Here is a 21,226-nt window from a genome sequence, read left to right as displayed (position 1 = left end):
CTATTGATAACACCACCAATTAACTGGGTCTATATTCTGTATAATGACAACAGCTCCCTTTAAGAGCTTTATTAAAACTTCCTTTCTAGGTAAATAACTGTTTCTCCTGATCAGAACTTCTGGAATATTAGCAGATATACAATGGAAGACATAGTTCACTTCCACTTGAACTGGAGCCATGGTATACTCTTACTAGGGAACTACCATCTTGTTGAGTGTGTACAAACTCAGCATGCTCTGTGCAAATTCTTTATTGAAACAATGATCAATTTACAAGCTGGATCACATTTCATTTTGCCACTTCAGCATGAACTGGTCTCTGTGGTTTTCGGCTGTGAACTATAAAATCATAACAGTTATTCAAATCAAAAGAACACATTCATATTTGTCTTACATTTCTTGTAAAATTAAAAAGGATTTTATAATAAATGAAATATAACTTAAGATACTTTAGTGCAAGCATTTCCTTTGCATCTAAGAAGCTTTCAATTGTCCAACTAAGTATGGCATACCTAAGAGGCCAACTCTTAAAATAGCATGCTGCCAAGGTATTCCATGAGAACTTTCAAAATTCGACACTGTTAACACTTTCCAGAATTAGTTGATCTGAACCAAATTAAACATCAGAAAGCCCTGGTTATACATTACAGTACTTTTGTCAAAAGGTAATTGCAAATTCAGGAGCTGACATAGTATGTACATTAGAATAAAACAGGCACTGATTTTAAAAAAATCAATATCTGCCACTCTGCAAGTCTTATAATTATCCAGTAATTTTTAAGCACAGGAGCAAACTGCTGTGCCTTACCTAATACCAATAAACCTGCCTAAAAATGCTGATCTACGGGTTCTTTTAAATTTTTTAAATTACAATCTGAAAAAATGACTGGAGTGTAGGTTTCATCACAAGCATACTCAAATCGGAGAACAAAAAAGGATCAGGAGTAAACAAATGTTGCTCAAAAAGAAAACGTTGAATAAGTAGGTAGTGAGTACTACGTTCAAGTGGTCTGACTAATATGGTCTTACATTCAGTGATAAAAGAATAGTAAAATTCAAATCCAACACTGGTTTCTTGTGCTGCAGAATTCTAGTCACGTTTCATGACGTTTTGGCAAAAATATTTTAAAATGGTGTAAATATATCCTGCAAATCTCTTTCCCTTTCTAAGCCTGGCTTGGTGTTCCTTGTGCTTTTAGAACACAAATTCTGTTGGACTCGATTTTCCAGATCCTGAGTGTTTTAAGAACCATTAGTGTTTGGTGATATAATAAATAGAACAATGGAACAAAAGGTGTGCATAGTCCAGTGATGGAAACAGATCACTCTAATGTCCCTGAAGCATTTGAGGTGCGTGAAAATACACAACAATGAAAATGTTAAGGTTTTCTTAGATCCATCACTAGTTTTGTATTTGTTAGTTGTGTTGCACCATAACATGGCCATTCCCTAAGAAATACTGCCACACAGAATTGTTTACTTTATAATAGCACAGGAAAGATGGGTTTGGGTCTTGCTTCCCATCTATCTCCGACAAAGTGTCTGAAAGCATGTAAAAAGCCATAGGCTTACAGGTGTTACACAATGGATGCATAAAGATACTGAACAGCATACATGAAAACAGAAAAAAATACATAAACCAGAGCCATTAAAATCTGTATTTTCTTCAGATACAGTGCTGTTCTGCCTTTATTCCAGTAATACCACAAAGCTAAACGTCCAAAGAATTTATAGCAGACTGGCTGGACCAGTCCTACCTGTGAACTCTCAGCTCTGACTCAGTCCAGCTCCCGCAAAGTCAAGGTTCCCTTTGACCTTGGAACAGCAGGAATTCTGCACTACACCTGATACGTGGACCTAATCCAAATAACTGTTGCTCATATGTGGTTTGCAATGTACATTTGTTTGTGTGTACTTTGAATACATGCTCTTTGTGGGCAACCTTTGGAAAAAACCATAATCTGTATCTTCAAGGAAGTTTATACAAAGATACTGAAGAAAACCATGGGGATTGTTTGCTCTCCAATGTTTCTCATTAAATAAATAATAAACAGGCTGCAGGACAGCCTGTGAGCAGCAGTCAGGATCAGAACTGCCTGGTACCAATCACCATGTGAATATATGAAAGGGGCTGGTCTCTACTGTTAAAAGTTCATAATTAAAAAGTAATTAAAATTAAAATACTATAGTTTAATAAATAATTTTGAAACTTAAAAAACCACAACAGTTATTTTTATGCTTTCAAGGAGAACACCCTTGCTTATCTGTGCAATCTCAGTTGGGCACCAGGCAGGTAACTTTAGAATGCATAAGCATTGTTCATAAATGCTGGATAGGCAGAAAAATCAAGAAGCTTCTTTCCAAGAGGTTAAGGTGAATTAAAAGAATTTAGTGCAAGTTCCTGCTTTTGTTTCTGCCCTCATCCTTTTTCATACCAGAAGCAAATCAAGTAACTTGAAAAACTGATGTGAACACTAAACAGAAATGTACTTTGGACTCAGACAAGAAGTTAACAGTTTGCATCAGTAGTATTTTCAATCACACCAGTCAGAAGTGAGGTTCTTTATGGTATTCTCTTAATCTACCCTGTGTTCTAGATTTATATTGCTTCGCTGGAACTCAAATATTTCCAGCCACATTCCTAGAAGGACTTTGCCCTTGCTTGTGCAAATGCATTTTGTATAGATGCCTGCCACTGTGGTGAGCATGAACATTAGGCAACTGAATGCTGTCATTTTCACAAGTTGGTCACAAAATCTGAAGTCCATTATTAAACATGTATTTGTTTAAATAAGTATAGGTAAATACAGAGCCTTCTCTGCATCACCTACGTAAGTCATAAGGTGTTCCTGTATTACACTGCTAGGGAAGCTCTGCACTTTAACATGGGAAAGTTGACAAAAAAACTCAGTTCTATCAAGGGTTTTTTCAGATAGCTGCAACATTGACTTTGTTTGGTCTCAACTACCCATGCAGTTAATGTACCTGATTGCCTCCAACAGAGACCTTGTGCAGATGTGGCTACTTCGATAAAATGTCCAGAAAGCCAGCCACACATCATCTCCCCATAAACCTAAGTGACTTCATTTTCTGCAATATACTTGATTCCAGATTAATTTTGAGTATATATACTTACACTACAGTCCTTCCTAAAAACTATAAGGTGATAGTTTGTTCATTAGTTTCAAATTAAATATGTGTCAGGTAATTAATGCTATTAATCCTACACAAACTCCTCCTTGTAAGTGCTTTCTTTCCAGACTCTGGAGAAAGTTCTTCTTATTGTCCGTCTGAAATAGAAATTATCACTTCCTTTCCACTCCTGGCATTTCCTGGCATAAATGTTGATCCTTTTTAATGCCACAATTGCTGTGATCATTAAAGCTTTACTGGGATAGAGTCACATGTACTCGAGCAGTGAACATCCTACATAGGTAGGAGGTTCTTAAAATACCAAAGCAATTATAACACAGTAAACAGTTTGTGTGATGGTCATTGTAATTTCACAGGACACTTGATTTTATTTATTATTTTTTTTAGTTTGGATAAAACACTCTCAAACTTATGCTTATAGATTAATTTAGGCTTGATCCTCAGAATATGAATCTGCACAAAATCGGGAATTCCAAGAAAAGGGTCTTCTGCCATTTCAGACTTGTCATCAGCCAATTACTGGCATTTGCAGGACTGTTAATGAACCTGCATATCTTCTGGTAAGGTAGCACATAATTTCTCCTACCAAATTACTACAAAAACAAGACATCTTGCATATTTGCAGCTGTTTTCCACATAAGCTTCTGGCAAAGTAAAAAATGGTCAAATATACGCAAAAAAAACACCCTGCAGAGCTGTTGGACTGCAACTTTCTGTAAGATGTCTATGGGCTTCCCATCTGTAAAATATACCTCAAAGCTGTTTCTCGATGTGAAAAAAACCAATTGTTGGCATCTTCATTCCATGGAAAAGGGAAAACTATTTCCCATGTGCCTAAGCAGTGTGGTCTCAAATGAATTGGAAACATTTTAACTTTCTTTAATAGCCCTCTAAATCACAATGCAGCTGAGCAAACAGGCTTTGTAAATGGGATCTATTAGGATTTTATTTGGCTACTGGAGTGCTGCCTCTTGGGCAATATTTCAAATTCAGAAGATAATATTTGCAAAAATGCAATAGATGGAAATAATGAGAGTGAAGGAGGAAAATAAAAAACAGTTTTATGTTTAGTAAGTTCAAGTGTCCTACATCAAAGACTACCATTGACTACCAGCAGGCCACTACAGGTGACTCCAACCTAGAAAATGCTGAGGTAAATGTTCCTTGGAAATACTCCTAATCGAAAAGAGCAATTAATATTAATGTAATAGCAATTACTCTGCCATACATCATGGTAAAGTCAAACTGAGAAGAAAAGTGCCAAATAATCCACATACATGCTTTTGCTATGATAGTCTCCAGGTAAGGCTTAGCGGCAAGTACAATATGTATTTTTAAAAGAGCTCCACCTGATTTTCCTGCTATGCATAGATTCAGGAGTAACTATCATACATGGCTTTCATATATAACGCATGTATTTTTGTCATTTGCCAACGCTGTGTCATCAGAACTGAGTTCAGCAGAAGGCTCAGGAAGGGGCTCTGCAGGAAGTGCTGGTGTTTGAGGTGTGTCTTCTTCCTTGGTGTCCAACTGCATGCTTTCTTGTGACTGGCCATCCATGCAGTCCTTTTTGGACAACGGGTGAACTGACACTTTTATTGCAATCTGTTGAGGTGGCTCATGCAGTGATGATGCATCAGAGTCAGCTGTGGGAGAGTCACTGCGCTTCAAAGCATTCGGCATCATATAGAGCTCATCTGTTTCAGTGGTTTCCTGGCCTTCTGCTGTCTGCCGTACAAAATTCTGTCCTTGCTCCTCCAGACCGACAACCTCCATAATTTCTTCCATTATAGTCCTGCAGTTCATGATGAGAGGTGGCAAAGGTACGCTCCGAGCAAGCTCTTCGATATAGCGAGCAAATTCCATGGTCTTGAACTGTGTTACTTTGGCAAGCTCGAGCGTTTTGGCTGAAGTGATAATGGGGATGCGCTTCGCAATCTCAAAAGCTTTCTGGAGTTTCTCTGCCCCTTCTGTTCTGAAGAAGTCATTGATTGCTTTCTCTGTTTTCTTCAGATGACTGCTCATCATACATAGCCGAGTAATGTTCAGTATCATAACAATGGTAAAAGCTACAAGGCAGACAATCATGTAATAGATTCCCATATCTCCGGAGGTAAAAACAACCCTCAGCGTCACAGTATTGTTAACACTGCCATACGTGTTAGATGCGACACACGTGTATTTACCTCTGTCTTCAAAAGACACGCTGGTAATGTTTAATAGCCCATTGTCAAGAAACCACCATTTTCCTGCTGGAGAAGAGACAGAGTAACTTAGTTAGAAGTATTTTGTTCACATGATCAGCATAGACTTAAGCATTGGCTTTGTTAAACTGGCTTCAGATTTCTGAAGAAGGAAATAATGTTCACAAGATGACAAAGAATTTACCATCACAAAGGCCTGTCTGTCCCTGAGGTGTTAGCTGATGACACCAACTGTGAATAATGGGATCATGCCCTAAAAAAGTCTCATTAAAAATGTTAATATGCATGAAATCTATCACAATCTTATGGTCAGTTAAATTACAAAGATCGGACTACTTACCCCTGAGACCCTCCCAAACACATGCAACACTTCCTCAAAGAATAGTGACAATGGGATTGTGAGGCAGGAAAACCTACTTAGCCCTCCTTGTTTTGTTCCCTGACAATGCTTTTTCTTACAATTGGGTTACTTTTGGTGTTCTGTTAGAGTATCTCATATAGTTCTGTTAATGTAAACTTTAAAAAGACTAAAATTTCAGACATTATATACTACCCTGCCTGTCCTCTGAGGTGTTCAGAATCTAATTTTGAAGTGTGGTTTTAAATAAAGGGAAACAGGACAGGAGGAATAAGATGGATGGGAAAGAGAAGTGCCATGACTAATTAAGAGAACATTTTCTTTGCCAGTATTAACTTCCACGCACCACAATGGAATTTCTTTTACTTTTAAAAGTAATTTCTATCAGTGTAATATAATTGATCTCTTTGGTCACTACATGTAATTGTACATGTACATTTCATATCCCCTGGACCTGGCACAACATAACAATTTAGTTATTAAACTAAGTTTTAAATGACTTGTTAAAATCCAGTGTTCCTACCACTGCTAAAGTGATTCAAGATTCAGCTAGTTACTGTGTTTGCCGTTATATATTGGTAAAGAATTAGATTTTTAGTTCCCCAAGTGAGCATTTTTATTCAAATATCACACCATTTAAGAGCTGAGGATGTATGTGTTTTGCCTTATTCAGTGTGATAGGACTTACTAAATTGCAACTTTGCTATAACAAACATGATTCAACTGCAACAGGAAAGCCTGTTGTCAATTCTTTCCTTCGTGTAAACCCACTCCTGCAAGTGTTCACATGGTGGAGAGAGCAGCCAGAAAGCGTAGGAGCACCTCTGAGCCTTCTCAACACTTCACACAGGGAGGTGTCATACAGAAGATTTCCTTTTAAGACAATGACATAGGCTGATGTATGCCAACAAGATCAGCTAATACATACTGCTGCTCACAGACAGTATCAACTGTTTTGAACCTCTGTAACATGATCCCAAGCCATTGCTGACAGGTATCTGCTGAAGGCAGTAATGGAATTTCAGTAATCTTCCACAGGAAGTAATGTGAGGTGTTCCCCTATCTTTCCTATCAGAAAGTTGTTTTTCCTTAAATCTAACCTAACCAGCTGCAATTTAAGTCTATTAAGGCAGCTCAGCAAAGACACAGAATCTCTGACTAGAAGACTAAAACAGCGCAAATGTGCAATGCATGTAAACCACAAGGCAAGGATTGCAGTCCTGCCACAGGTTGGTGCATGCCTGGCTTCTACATTTATTTTACCATTTTCATGGAAGTTCCTTTGTTGATAAAAAGGTTACTCTATTTTTTTACTTTATTTCCTTCAAGGAAGGATCTGTGGGCAATTCTGAAACTCATTAGTCAAAAAAAGCCTTTAATTCAGAGTAGTTATGGGCTTTTACCATTTTGAAAGTTTTTTCTAATTAAACATGGCTTATCCAAATTAGGTTTTTTTTACATTATCTTTAGTAGAAGCCTATGTAGAAAGTATTCCCACAAGATCCCTGCCTCAGTTCTTAATTACATCTTTTTATCCTCTTACTTTGAATTTTTAACTTAGCTGAAACACTATTTTTTGCCCTAGCTTAATTCTTGAAAACAGTTAAGCAACTTTGCCTGAAATTAAAAAATACAGAATAAAAAGTTCAGTCTAAAGCAGACCTTCACATAAAAAAATCAACCCAATCTTCTAAGCTAGGGAAATTCAGAGGAAAACTCTCTTACAGAGGAAATGTCAGCAACTGGAACAGATGACGCTTCTTTCTCCACCTCTAGAATAAGACAAAATACAGAGTATTGGCTGCTCAGTCTATCTTGGAGGTGCAATGTTGGCTAACTAGGTCTTTATTAATTGTAAAACGACAAGATGCCTTGCTGATGTATCCTGGCTCCAGCTGTTATAAATGACATAATAGCATTGAACTGTGACTCAATGACTGGGTCTGTGCCAGTGGATCCTGGCAGATAGTAAAAGCCTAATGAGAAAACAATGATTAGAAAAAGGTATCATTGCTGGGTTTTGATAATTCAGTGCCATACTCAATGCAACTATACACAAAATAAAGAAAGGTCTTGTCCTAGGAAATATTTCTTACGGGAAGATAGAGAGTTCCTCAAAGGAGGAAGCGCAATGTTGAAAGTCTAGTTTAAAGTGAGAGTGTCTTAATGCTCCATCCGCAATTTTTACTAATTTTGTCAAAGTTTTTGTGCACGTACCTAAACATTTGTGTTAGTATCTACCTCTCTTAGTTGACTATAAAGACCTAAAGTTAGATGCCTGACTAAAGGGGAAAATTTCTGTTAGTGAGCCTTAGTAAGACACTCTAGTGCACTAATCACAATATGTTGCCATGACCACACAAATTATATCTGAAAGTCCACTTTCTAGGTCAAGTAGTTCCTTTCTCTAGCTTTATTCAGAAAATTATAAAATAGTGTAATGTAAAATATAACCAGTTATGCTGTAAGCTTTTAGAGATACACTATGCTGTTGCACATCCAGCTGGGTCAATCATTACCCCCGTCATAGCAGAGTTCTCCCTCAGGTCAACTATTAGTTAGGCAAGCTATCGTGCATTTATTAGGAATAACCAAGAGTCTATTTCATCATGCTGTGAACAAAGAAGTCCGTTTGGAAGGATTACATGAACAAAACACCTTCCATTCCCCCCGAAACGTTCCCTAGAATATAACTAGGATTATCACCCAAACCTTCCATTTAAGGAAAACAAGCTCATGTGTAATTAAGTTCTCTGGCAAATGCAACTGAAGAGTCTTAAATACAGCCAGGAAGGCTCAAACTCGGCTTGTCCGTCTGACTGCTGCCCTATATAGCTTTTTCTCTTGGTCATTCAGGGCATCTCCTGTTTCTCACACAGCCATGGCACTATGCCTAAAAACAGGAGGCATATCAGGGAGTTAGCTGTGTTGAATTCATGCCAACAAATTACTCCCATATGTCAAGAGAAGCCTCCCTTGAGTTGGAAAACAGCTTTTTAGTCTTTTTTGGTGCCAGAGAAGAACAAAAGAGGAAAGAACAGGAAACAGAATCAAACCTGAAGTCTTCCAATGAATAGAAGCCTGTCTACACCTTCTGTTAAGTGTTACAGCTTCTTGCTATGTGTTGCTATAAATAATACATTACAAAATGTTATTGTTTTCTTTGAAGGTGCACACAAAAAAAATATGGCTGCCACCAGGTTTTCATATATTTTCACACAGGGAATCACCACAGTCAGGCCATTAAATTCAGATTATTGGTCAACTTCATGAAGTCAGAAGTGTCTCTGGACAGGCCATATCAGTGAGAATGCCAAGACCTTACCTTTATTCTCTTCCTCTTGGAGCAGGCGGCCATTGGAATTGTACCATCTGTAATGTGGACTCGGACTACCTTGGACATTGCAGTCGATCAAGGCACTACTCCCCTCCTTGACTATAATATGGTCGATGCGGGAGATCACCACAGGCACAGATCCCGTGCCCACTTCAGTGCGGTTGAAAGTGCTATTAGTCACGTCCTCAGCAGTCGTCAAAGCTGCTAATAAGATGACAAGGCGTGTGGTAGGCAGAAAGTACCAGAAGTGGTGGCTGTTCAGTATGTTCATTTTCCTTCAGTGGTATATGCAACTGGCTGGGAACTGGGATCGGCTCTATTAAACACAGGCCTTTGAGGCGAGGAGGTCACAGGAGAGTTCTACTTTGATCCGTGCAATTTTATGTTTAAAATATCCTATAAAATAAATAAATAAGTACAATGAGATGGCATGTATAAACAATCCATTAGATGTGCTCTTTTAAAATAGTGACACATCCATTAATGCATTTCACAATCATCAGCTCAGTGTCTTGTCTAAATGCTAATGTTATCACAGTCCTTATTCTTACTGGAAAAAGATGCATACATTTTCCTGACAATAGTGTTGTTCAGACTGGCAGGCGTGGGAGAAGGCTTTTATCACCTAGACACTTAGCAGCAATTTATCTACAGCAGCAGCTACAGTTTTATGCCAAAAGTTCTACAGATTTTTCTTTTTTCTTTTTTTTTTAACATTTGCAAAATCAACAGGAAAAACAAAGGTACAGCACATTAAAGCTGTCACTACCGGTTCAGTGCTGCAGCTCTGTCACGTGCATGGTCTTAGGTGAATTGCGGAACATGGTGTAAGAAAAAAATGCTCCAGGAAAGGCTTTTGGAGATGATGCTGGAATCCTTTATAAATACAATTTTGTCCAAAGACAATAGCACATGCAGCAAAACATCTCCGACCATTCACTTTTCTTAAACTACTGCATTTTTAAAAATTTTCTGAGACAAAACACAGCATGGAAGAATATTCTTAAAAGAGGATATTTAGTAGGTGATAAAGTCATTTCAGTGCCATTTTTAGATCAGATTTAGGAAGAGAAATACTCACTGGTAACATAATTATGGGTAAGGTTTCTTTGAGATACAAATGAAGTTGGGACTTTTCCATTCCTTATGGCATTAAGCATTTTGCCTATATACTTTTTGGACACTCACTACAGTGTTTTTCCTCAACTAATCATCTACAATGAGCCTTGTCTTAAACAGCCATTTCAGCCTGTAGATAGAGGAGGGAGGGGAGGTTGCAAATGTGCTCTCTGTTGGCCTCATTATGCTCCCAGGGAACACAACTGGCATTCAGTACTGGCAGAGGGCACGTCGTTGGCCTCAAAATGAGCACCTTCAAAAATTTCACTCAGAGTCTAAGGGCTTCAAATCATGTTAAAACCACATCAGAGTATCTAACTACATTGGTTTTAGTCATGTGTTTGCAATGTAAATAATTGAAACTTAGTGAAACTTATTAGTTAGAGGAATCTACCTGGGATCCAAATATGGGTAACAAAGTATTGAACAAGTCTTCCCCAAATGAACATTTTACTTGCAAAACTTTACATTTTATTACAGATCTGGCTGACACTATGGTAACTTATTCCTCTTTGCATGGAAAATGATAGCTGATGAGATTAGGTCAGTTCCATATATAAAGGAAACTAAAATAAAAACAAGCCAACAATCCACCCCCTTCCCTCTTTTATTCTTTATGCAAGAAGGAAATAAAATAACATTATTGTCTTTCACTGGAAATATTTGATGTGGGTTGTTTTCTTCACTATCCCCTCTTCTCTTTGAGGCAATGAACTTGATTTCATACAAATAGAGACAACTGTTATTAAAAAAGCAAAGTAGTTTCCTCCATTTTGTAGGATGAAGAGACAACTGTTATTAAAAAAGCAAAGTAGGATGTATCATTACTAGAAATGACAAACTATGGTTTTTTAGATAAGCTGCATGCATGGTATAGATGCCTATCACAACTCCTGCCTTCGTTTTTTTTTTCTCTGTTTTTCTGCTTATTGAATGTAGAAATATTTGTCTTGAATAGCCAGAATAATTTTTAGCTTTAAATTAATATGCAAATCTCATTTGTCATATAAAGCTATATAAACAATGACTTCGGAAATCCATTTCCAATTATGCAAAGTGTGTACAGCCTGCGCTTTTGAAGTTCTCTATAGGTATTGCCTGTCTGAATCTGCACTTTGGAAAAAAACCTTCAATTCTGCCTATTCACTTCAGTAACTATTTACATCTTATTTCTACTACTCCATTAACCTTGGAGACGGCCATTCTTTATGGTTACACATATTCACTCTATAAAATGTTTCTGTACAGTGTTATAGATCTGCATTGCACCATACAGAAAAGCCAAAAGACACGTCACATTTCCTGGCAAGGGAGCAGGAACAAAGACTGGATTAAGACAATGGGAAGGGCAAAAGAGCAACATAAATTAATGAAGCTTTGTGTTGCTAATTACTGGTTGTGGCTTGTTATTATTTTATTTGAGCCTACCATATTTCTGATGGCAGAAAAATCAGTGGCAATCAGAAAAGGTGTTTAGCATGGAGAGCAATTTGCATTCCAGAAGGAAATGCAATAGCATCACCTCAATAGGTGAACAGCAAACCCGTAAGAAAGGGCTCACAGTGTGTTGGGAAGCTCGAGGCAGCTGGTGGCCACTGAATCCCTCTGTGGATGGATGTTTGGAAAGTGTGTGTAGACAGTACCAATGTCAGGTGCACCTATGCTGGATGTTTACATGTGTTTAATGCAGAGCATTTGAAAACAAAAACTGTATCTTTGTGTAGTGGTAACAAATGTGACTGGTTCTTATTGTGGTCAAAGGCCATTACTTGTCTGAAAATAACAGCGACTATGTCACTCTGGCACAGAATTGAATTATAAGTAGCTGCAGTAAATTTTAGGAAATAGAGCGACATAATTTATGCCTACTGTGGGAGATTCATACCTACTTGTGTAACTCCTGGAAATGTACTTTCACATGTATGTTCCTGGAATTAAGAATATTAAGAAAACACTAAATACCTCTGCAGATGCATTTTAGTTTGAAATAGTTTGATGGCTAGTATGAAAAATAACCAGGCAGCAGGTTTAAAGCAGAATGTTTGGAAACAGTGGCTGCTGCTTTCATGCACCATCCAGGGAAGTGTTCTTGATGGACAGTTGAGTATGTTTGAGGAGTCAGGGAGAGATCTCTCTGAAGAATGGTGTTTTAAGATGCAAGTTTAGACAAATGTTCCCAGGGCATCTAGGAAGTGATAGGGAATCTTTTCTTTGGTATGTATCCTCTGCACTGTTAGCGGGCAACAAAAAAAGCAGAAGAAAACAGCTTCACCTAGCATAAGAAAGTTAAAGGATGGCCATGCAGGGACCTGCATGTCCAGGACCCTCTGCTAACGTGTTGGGCAGGACCAAAAATGCTACAGCCAGGTTAGAAAAGCAGGAAGAAGAAGAGAGAGAACTAAAAGTGTAGAAAATGTGCAGACACCAGACACCGGTGCAAAGGCAGATTTCCTGAGAGTTTCTTTCCTACTGCTTGGCTGTAGGCACAATAGCAGCCTGAGGATAACAGAGAAAACGAATCTGGGAGCCAGCTGCTTTGTTAAACATAAGTGATGTAATGGGTTATGATTCAATCACACAACAAAATGGGGAGAAAGCTAAGGAGACCAAAATAGTGATGTCTGCCCACTTCTAGCAAAGAAGCAAGAGAATCCAGAATATTAGAGAAGTGGGCACAGTGCCGTCACCCTGGATCTTGGACATGAGAGGTGGTAATTAGCTGTGGCCCATGATAAACCTGATGAAGGCAGCCAAAACTGTAACCTTTTAATCTGACCCAAAGTCAGAGAAAGCTGGATTGACTAGACTAAAACAAAGATTCCTGTAATAACTCCTCAAGATTGACAGTAACACAGGACACTAATGAAGGAGAACATCTGCAATATTGAGTATTGCTCTGTAGGAACAGACTGAGTTTCTGGCACCATTTTTGCCACAAAAGGGTCACTATAAACAAAAAGTTACATTTCTTGTAACAGAAAGAATGTAAGCGTTCCTTTCTCCCATCCCCAAAGTACATGAGCTGCTCTCCTCCAGCACCTCGAACATATATATATAGATAACATGTTCTATCTATATATATAGATAGAACTTATATATATATAAACCCTGCCGTATTGTATCTGTAGCAACATTTACCACTGAAAGATGGTTGCCAGTGGTCCTTACATTGAATAGTTTTGTTGTTTTCTTCCTCAACCCAAATGGGATAAACTGACAATCTGACAGTAACAGATTTACTGCTTGCAGGATTAACTTCCAATGAAAACTGCATGAGTCTTGAGCCACATGAGAGAACTATGACAGGCTTTTCTTCTACATGACACAATAGCCAGCTCTAGCATGTTCTCTATGCATTTCTATCCAGAGAAGTTCCCTAGAATGTGCTCTAGAACAAGCACAGCTGCAGGGTGGGGGTATTACTCCTAACTATGCGAACCAGGGACAAAAACTGAGGTTAAAACTTCTCTGTCCAAAATCAATCATCAATCTAAACAGAAGGCACTTACAGCTTGGACTGGCTGGGAACATTAATCGCTCAGAGACATGTTCTGATTCACCATTTATTATTTTCATGTCACAGATGAGTTTGCTTCCCAGTAGTACTGCCATCAAAGAAAATGACTGTGGGTGAGGGGCCACGTTTGTAAGTACTGCATTTGTGCAAAATAACATAATGACAGAGCACAAAAGAACAGAAAAGGAAGGCAGTGATGCATACCTTTTCCTGGCTCACTCATTTCTGTAAGACTGGCCTGTTCTTGTTCTTGGAATAATGTGTAATCCTATTAACTGCGAGCTTATTCAATTCAGAAGTGAAGCACAAGAGGCCAGCTTATTGTGTAATGCTTTAATTATGTTCCTATAGCTTTAACATCCCAATGCTATCTTGCTTGTAAGTGATCAAGAAAATGAAATGATTTTCATTCTAGTTCTCATTTGTCTGTAAATAAATATCAAGGATGATGCTACAAAACAAAATTAAAGCTAATTAAAGCTACCTTCCCTATTTTCTACGGACAATGCCTTTACAGAGTGGGCAAAAGTAGAAGTTAACAGGTTTTACTGGAACAGGAATGCAAATGAAAGAACTTACACCATATGGAAGGCAAGAAGCTCACTGCCAGTTCATGGGTTTAGGAGTGAGAACTACCTACTGAAAAAGTTAAGCTATCAGGGTCTAGACAGGTAGATGAAGAGAAATGTCAATCCTTTACAACTAGCAGAAACTTTCTGACTTATTTTTCTAGTCATTTGGTAGTCAGTAAGGCTTGGTTCCAAAAGAGCTGCTCTGTTCATTCTCCTGAGGGGGTGGATTTCAGTCCTTCATAACTTCGTGGTTTTCTGCTTCCCTGGCTATGCTGAATAGGTGGCACACTGGTGATGTTTCTAAGAGGAAGAGCTTCCTTCTGCACATCTACGCTAGGGCTTCCCAACCAGGCAGCAGCTCCCAGCTATGTGCGTGTTTCACTCTCTTCAGTTGCTTTCTTTTCAGTTGCCCAGGAATCTTTTAGAGACTTCTCATCAGGGCTGTGTGACAGTCCCCTGGCCAATGTGTGCTCAGGGGACTTGGTGTCACACCTGCTGCCTTCAGCCACCTGATGGGAGGGTACAGAGAAGACAGACCCAGGCTCATGTCAGAGGGGCACAGTGAAAGGACAAGAGACAAAGGACACAAGCTGCAACAACAGGAATTATGATTATTTATGAAGAAGTTTTTAAGTAGGAGATCAGTCAAGCCTTGCAACAGGTGGCCCAGAGGGGCTGTGGAATCGCCATCCTTTGAGGTGTTCAGAACTTAACTAGACACAGTCTGAGCAAACTGGCCTACACTGGCCTCGCTTTGAGCAGGGGGTAGGATCAGATGGACTCCAGCAGTTCCTCCCAACCTAAAGAAACTCTGATACTCAAGAAACACAAATACAGGAATTGCCATAGAGAAGTCAATGTGAAAAAATATGGCTAATCTTAAAAATTTCTATATGGGATGCTGCAAACTGCCTTCATGATCCCCCTTATAACCCTTTTATTTTTGAGTAGCAGTATTTTAGAATGATGAAACAGGCTGAGAGAGTTCACTACAGCCTGAAAAAAATGCATTTGGCCTTCTCCATTGTACTTACATGGCAAGAAAGCATAATAATGAGTCCTCTTTACCATATTGCGAGGTCTTATTTCCAGTCTAGGTAACTAATTAAATACCACTTATTTGGGGTGTCTGCAATAGTGAATGTTGAGGGGTTTCCCCCCTTGTAGACAGTCAAACTCTACAGCTCACAGCGTTATCTGCTGGTAGATTTGGCTTCTTGATGCTAAAGAAATGTCAGTTGTAGTGAATATAATCTTGAAATAGAATAAAGCAGAAATAAGTCAGACTCAAAGACAGACTAAGATAATCTTTTCAGACTACTGACTTCAGAGGATAGATAAGTAAAAAGAGATGTTATTGAAAATATACACAATATAGAATGGTGTATAGAAGACAGCTGAGACATGTATTTACTGCTTTTCCTAACACTGAAACAAGACAAATTTCAGTGAAACTGGGGTGGAAGATCAGGCAGCAAGAGGAAAGAGAAGTTCTTTGATTAACAATGACTGGACTGCAATTTCTTGACACAAATTAAAGCTAGGGCTGGGAATTCAGGAAGATTCAAGAGAGACTGTATATAATTTACCCACCAAGTTGATAGATTATGATGGTTTATGCAGAATATGGGTACTTAACTGTCTTCTGTGTATTCACTGTGCTCTGAGTGTATGGCCCTGGGCAGTGAACAGGAATGGCTGTCAGTATGGCAACTTCGAGCCCTTTACTAGAACTTCTGTCTAAAAGAAATTATAATAAAGAAGCTTATAAATTAATTTTATGTTTCGGAGGCACCGGGAAGCTATTACAGGCAAACATTTGTCAATTTGTTTTGTAAAGTGACAAATGATAAATAACAAAAGAAAGAAAATGGAAAAATCAAGGGCTGTAGCTTACTGATGGCAGAAAGGGAATAAAATTTGTAATGAATAGCTTCTAAAGTTACTTTGTTCTGAACACATTCAATGCTGTAGGAGGTAACAGAGTAAAGTTAATGACTTTAAGATTCAGTTATCTTACTTTCAGGATTCCACAGTGTATCAATAAACTGCAGCAATAAAGCACCAAGCAATAAGGTGATTCCACATTTTACATGTGATCAAAAATGAATGCTTTATCCAGATATTTGGTGCAGGGAAAGCAGCACATGCCATTCTGTTCAGCAATGGTACAATGAAGGGGTTCTTCATGCTGCTTTTATGAGTGTGTAAATTACTTTAGAATATTTTTACTGTAAATTTCTCCTTAATTTTCTTCCTCTCTGTCCTACTTCATGTCTCAATATTGCAAAAGTAGCAAGCATATGGCATCCTAGAGCCTTTAAGATCCCCTTCACTTTGAATATTTGAATGGTCCCATTGATTTAACCATGTCTTTGAATGGTTTGGTGCGCCCGCCCCTCATGCCAACAGACATGCAGAGACCCTAATGCATTAATTTAAAAATGAATACATAAATGATGTTGGTAGGTAATTATTGAAGAGATTATTTTAAACTAACTCAAGAATGCCAAACCTCTGAAAAGTCCCCTTTTGATGTCGCAGCTCCTGTAATCCCAGCATCTCTCCTGTGTCAACTCAACTTTTTACAAAATACACTGAAGTATCAAAAACACTCAGGCAACCTGAATGCTTAACTTTTCATTAAATAAGTTGTATTTCGTATGAGCATTTTGATATGGACTGAGCTATTTAAGTGTTCTTTCTTGGAGGTATTTTAATGACTGCAGTAAAAACAAAGCAAAGCTTTATATTTAGTGGAGAAGCTTGCTGTTTTTAATCAAGACAGGTACTGTGGAGGAAATGTCCTACTGAGTTGTGGGCTACCCAGATCATAAAGCAGATTCAACAGTATCCGTACTGGAGACTTTTTAATGCCCTCTTATATTTGATTAGGTATGCCCTCTTTACAGGATTTTTTAATCTTACGAATAAATACTTCGTTTCTGTAGATTATCTGGATTTATTTAGCATTTGTATTTATTCGGAGGCTGAACAACAACCACTCAATATAGTTTTGTACTCAAAGCTATTATTCCAGAAACATCTGTATGGTTTTAAGAGACACTTGCTCAACTCCTTGTGAGCTTTCAGCAGAGCTGCTGTTTTACTGTTGCAGTAAACGCAGATGGATCAATGCTCAAAAGTCCCTTTTGTTGAGAAAGGAGGAACAAAGACAACGCACAGAGAATCTTTCCCACACTTCCACATACATCCGCCTGCTGCCTGGCCTCACCAATTTCTACGTATCTTTCATTTTCTTTACTCACCTCTTATTTTTTATTTATAACAGCACTCTGTAAGCATTATTTTGCCAACAGTTTGAATAACCAAAGTCAGCAAACACAACAGATCCCGTATGCTCTTGGCATGGCTTATGTGAGCCTGCTAAGAACACAGCAATGCAGAAAGCGGCCCAATTCACTGCCCTCCTCTTCCTCTTTGAAGCTGTGTTTGCCAAAGCGACCCACCCTTTAAGCACATCTAATTGTTTTCCTCTTCCAAATGAAGAAGAAAAATTCTGGATGTAGGATGTTCAAACAAGACATAAAATTAAAAATTAAGTTTTGTTTAAACAAAGATATGAAGGGCTCTGAAGAGCTAAAGACTGCTACTATTTAAACTCTAAATTTTGTATGTGCTTTGAATAAGTGAATGTTTTCAATGCACTGAGACAGTACTCATTATACTATTTTAACAAAAGGCTCCCATTTTAGTTGGAATATAAAAGAGGAAAAAAAAAGGAGAAAACAGGTTTGAGTATGACTAATTCTTCTCTATCCCTTTAGAATTGCAAGATGGATATAATTTTTAATGACTGGCTTTCACATTTATTGGTTTCCAGGATACAGGGCAAAGAGGTTACACGTGGATGCGGTGATTAGGACAGGATTAACCTTGTCAGAGGAGGAATTTAAAGGAACCTAACCATTCATGACTGATTGCAGTGGAAAAGGATCATTTCAGGTTAGAAGGGCCTGTGCTTATTTCCTCCACAAGTAACAAAGGGGATAGCAGAAGGGATTCAAAGGAGTTTGCCCTGCAGCACACAATAACTTAATAATAATAACACAATAACTTGCTTGTACACAAATGTGATCAATTCAGCCCTTTCCAAGCATGTCTATATAAGATTATATATACGCAATAATTTAGCTGGAAGCCCTCAAGAGTGTACTAAAGGACCTCTATAATTTCAGACTTTTGTGCCTGTTATTTCTATGTCAGATTGAAAAATGTGACATTAAAATAACATAATTTTCTCAGCATTCAGCCTTGTCGGTAGGACTGTGCACCACAGAGTCATGCAAACACAACAGTGCAGTTGCAGTGCCATGTATGTGCCCTGTCCCTGCATGACTTAAAAATATCAGCAGAAATCTTTTGCTGGTATAAAACTTTCAGAGTGGCAGAATCATGTGAATTAAATGTTATGTTTGGGCTAGGTAGGTTATTCTTAATGTAATTGCTCCGCATTTGTGGCCCTCCTCCAAAATAAGACATTTACGCACATCTGTACAGAGTTGTTTATTTCTGATAAACAGGTGCTAGCCATGGTAGTTAATTTTACTCTGAAATAAGACAGTCGACTATCAAAATTTCTCAGATAGTTAAATCAAAATCCCTAAATCTGTTTGAATTCCTCTATCCTGACACGAATAGGTGCAGGTTTTGACTCCCCTTAGCAGCCTTCCTGGCAGATAGAAGATAAGATGCTCTAAAATGCTGCTACAAATTACTTTAATCATAGTAACTGGTGAAAAGTAATAGCATCTCCATTGTCTTGGAAATGATGTTTCTAAGATGGGTCTCTATGGGGACAGAACTAAGTAACAAAATTAAGACTACAAAGAGAGGTTTGCAAAGGTGCACAAGTCTGCATGAATGACTTATTAATATGGTCCAGGATATCTCAAGCAGGATCATAGGTGTTTGTGCCTGCAAAAACTTGTAAAAAAAGTGCAACTTGCTGACAGAAAGAAGACGCTGTTAGCAAAGCTCAGTACAGGCTACTGTAGCTCCTGGTGAGCTCACTCTCCATATCTCAGGAATCCATATCTCAGTGGTGCCCTATACTGGCAAGAAGTTTAAACCATAAAAGAAATGCCAGTCCCCAGATTCCAAACTTTCTAGGCAAGAAATGAAATGGAGATTTGTTTTGTTCCATTTAAATAATTCCCCAACACCCATATTATTGCGTCACAAACATGACCCGCTCCTAAGCTGTATATGGGGGTGGCTTTGAATATTTCTCTTGGTTGATTTTGGGGTTTGTGTATTCATCACTTTAACCAAGTTCCTGTGCCAACTCCATTCTCCTCCTCCATATTAGAGCAGAACCTGTCTAATTGCAGGGGCGCAAGGGGAGACAGGACAGGGAGGCAACTGGAGTTGTACAATATAGATCACTTCAGAATTCACTGCCATGCTCCCACCATGCGTTACATGTTTTAAGAGCAACTGATTTTATTTCTAAGCTTTCAGGATGGGAATCATGCCTTGGACAAATACCACATGTCACTGTATTAAAGTAGGAAGAAAGCCTTTCTTTTTTGGTGGATGTTCTGCTGTTTGTCTAGGCCTCTGAAAACTTCAAGCTCTTCAGAAAAAAAAAAAGGGTGCACAATGTGCACTCCAGCTGTGTAAGCTGCACTCAACATCAGCTGATGTTGATATACTGCAGTCTAAATGAGAAGGCTTTCTATTAAAAAAGGATTCCTGCTACACGAACCACAAGTATATCAGTGGTGCTGTTGCTAACCAGACAAAAGATTCCTGCCATGCAAACATCATCTCCTTTGAAAAAGGTATCTGCTGTATTTTGTCCTACTGCAGTGAAGAGAGAAACTCTTCCACAATTTAATTGCTCTAAACAACTTAATATGCTACATCGTTTCCTTTTAACTCCTTTGTGTTTTTCCCTGTGAACTAACTTTACAGTCTTTCAGGCAAATAGGTACCAAATGAGGTCGCATTTAGTACTGAGCATTGCTTACACAGTTGGTACTTTTATTTCCGGAGCAGGGTTATCAGGGAAGCTCCATTTGAGATGCTTCAATTTAACATCCGAAAGAGGACTGACTGCTGGGGAGCGCAGTCTCTCACAAGCCTCTCCAGATAAATGCACTAGAAAAGTGCCTGCTCAGCAGTGCTCTCTGCTCTCTTAAGCTCGCTCGTCCTGTGCTATTCGAATTTGCCCCGTTAAGAAACAGTATTTGATAGTTATTGCAAGATCACTCCGAAGTTTTAGATTGTTGTTCCCTCAGGGCACTATGAAATTGCGTTTTATCTCATGAGACCATCCTGTCAACTAAAAGGGTAATTAAAGCAAAATATCAGGAGGCGGCCTTTATTATACATTTGAAGAGGCACAACTTAAGCTCTCTTAAGAAGCCGGTTCCACCGCAGAGGTCTCCGCACCGCATCGATATCCCTCGTTCTCCCGCCCAGCGCGGGACAGCACCGCGCATCGCATCCCGACCGCCGGCTGCGGCGGGAGCGCAGGAGCTGCAGGTCCCCGCCAAGACCTTTAGAGTCATTAGGCTCTTTTTGCCTAAAGACGCACGTTTTCCGGCAAGGCCCGGTGCCCGTTTCAATTAATCTCTTCAACTTTCACGCTGAACACAGCGTTACCCCACTCCCGTTGCGCGGGGGGCTACCGCTGTCCACGGCTATCCCCGCGAACTGCCGGGCGACAGTCGCCGGGGAGAGGGACGACGTCGGGCTCGCCGGGCTCACCCGGGCACGGCCACCGTCCCCGTTGCTCCGGACCTCCAGGCTCCCCCGGGGCAGCGCGCCCGCTCCGGGGCTCACCGCGGCGGCTCCGCGCCGGGTACCGGGGAGCTCCGCAAACCACCCCGCAGCCCACCGGCATCCGCGGCAGGTGCCGGCGGCGCGGCCGGTGGAGACGGCGGCGGGCAGCGCCTCCCCGGGACCCGCCGTCCGCTCGTCCGCTTGTCCGTCCGT

At 39.4% G+C, this 21,226-nt stretch overlaps 1 protein-coding gene across 2 annotated transcripts; it reads right to left on the bottom strand.

The window, feature by feature from the left end:
* Nucleotides 1-233: 233 nt before the first annotated feature.
* On the bottom strand, nt 234-9,444 carry MFAP3L (microfibrillar associated protein 3 like). 2 transcript variants are annotated; one of them, XM_014945249.1, is made up of 2 exons: nt 9,041-9,444; nt 234-5,405 (listed from the first exon to the last, which is right to left on the bottom strand). In XM_014945249.1, the coding sequence occupies exons 1-2, from the start codon at nt 9,321-9,323 to the stop codon at nt 4,540-4,542; spliced, it is 1,149 nt and encodes a 382-aa protein (XP_014800735.1). In that variant the 5' UTR covers nt 9,324-9,444; the 3' UTR covers nt 234-4,539. The 2 variants fall into 2 exon arrangements, with proteins under 2 accessions (XP_014800735.1, XP_014800740.1); XM_014945254.1 differs by having other exon boundaries at nt 234-5,402.
* Between the last annotated feature and the right edge of the window lie 11,782 nt (nt 9,445-21,226).

The sequence above is a fragment of the Calidris pugnax genome, unplaced genomic scaffold (assembly GCF_001431845.1).
Source record: "Calidris pugnax isolate Ruff unplaced genomic scaffold, ASM143184v1 scaffold15, whole genome shotgun sequence".
Taxonomy (NCBI): Eukaryota; Metazoa; Chordata; class Aves; order Charadriiformes; family Scolopacidae; genus Calidris; species Calidris pugnax.
This window is presented reverse-complemented; position numbering and strand designations above follow the sequence as displayed.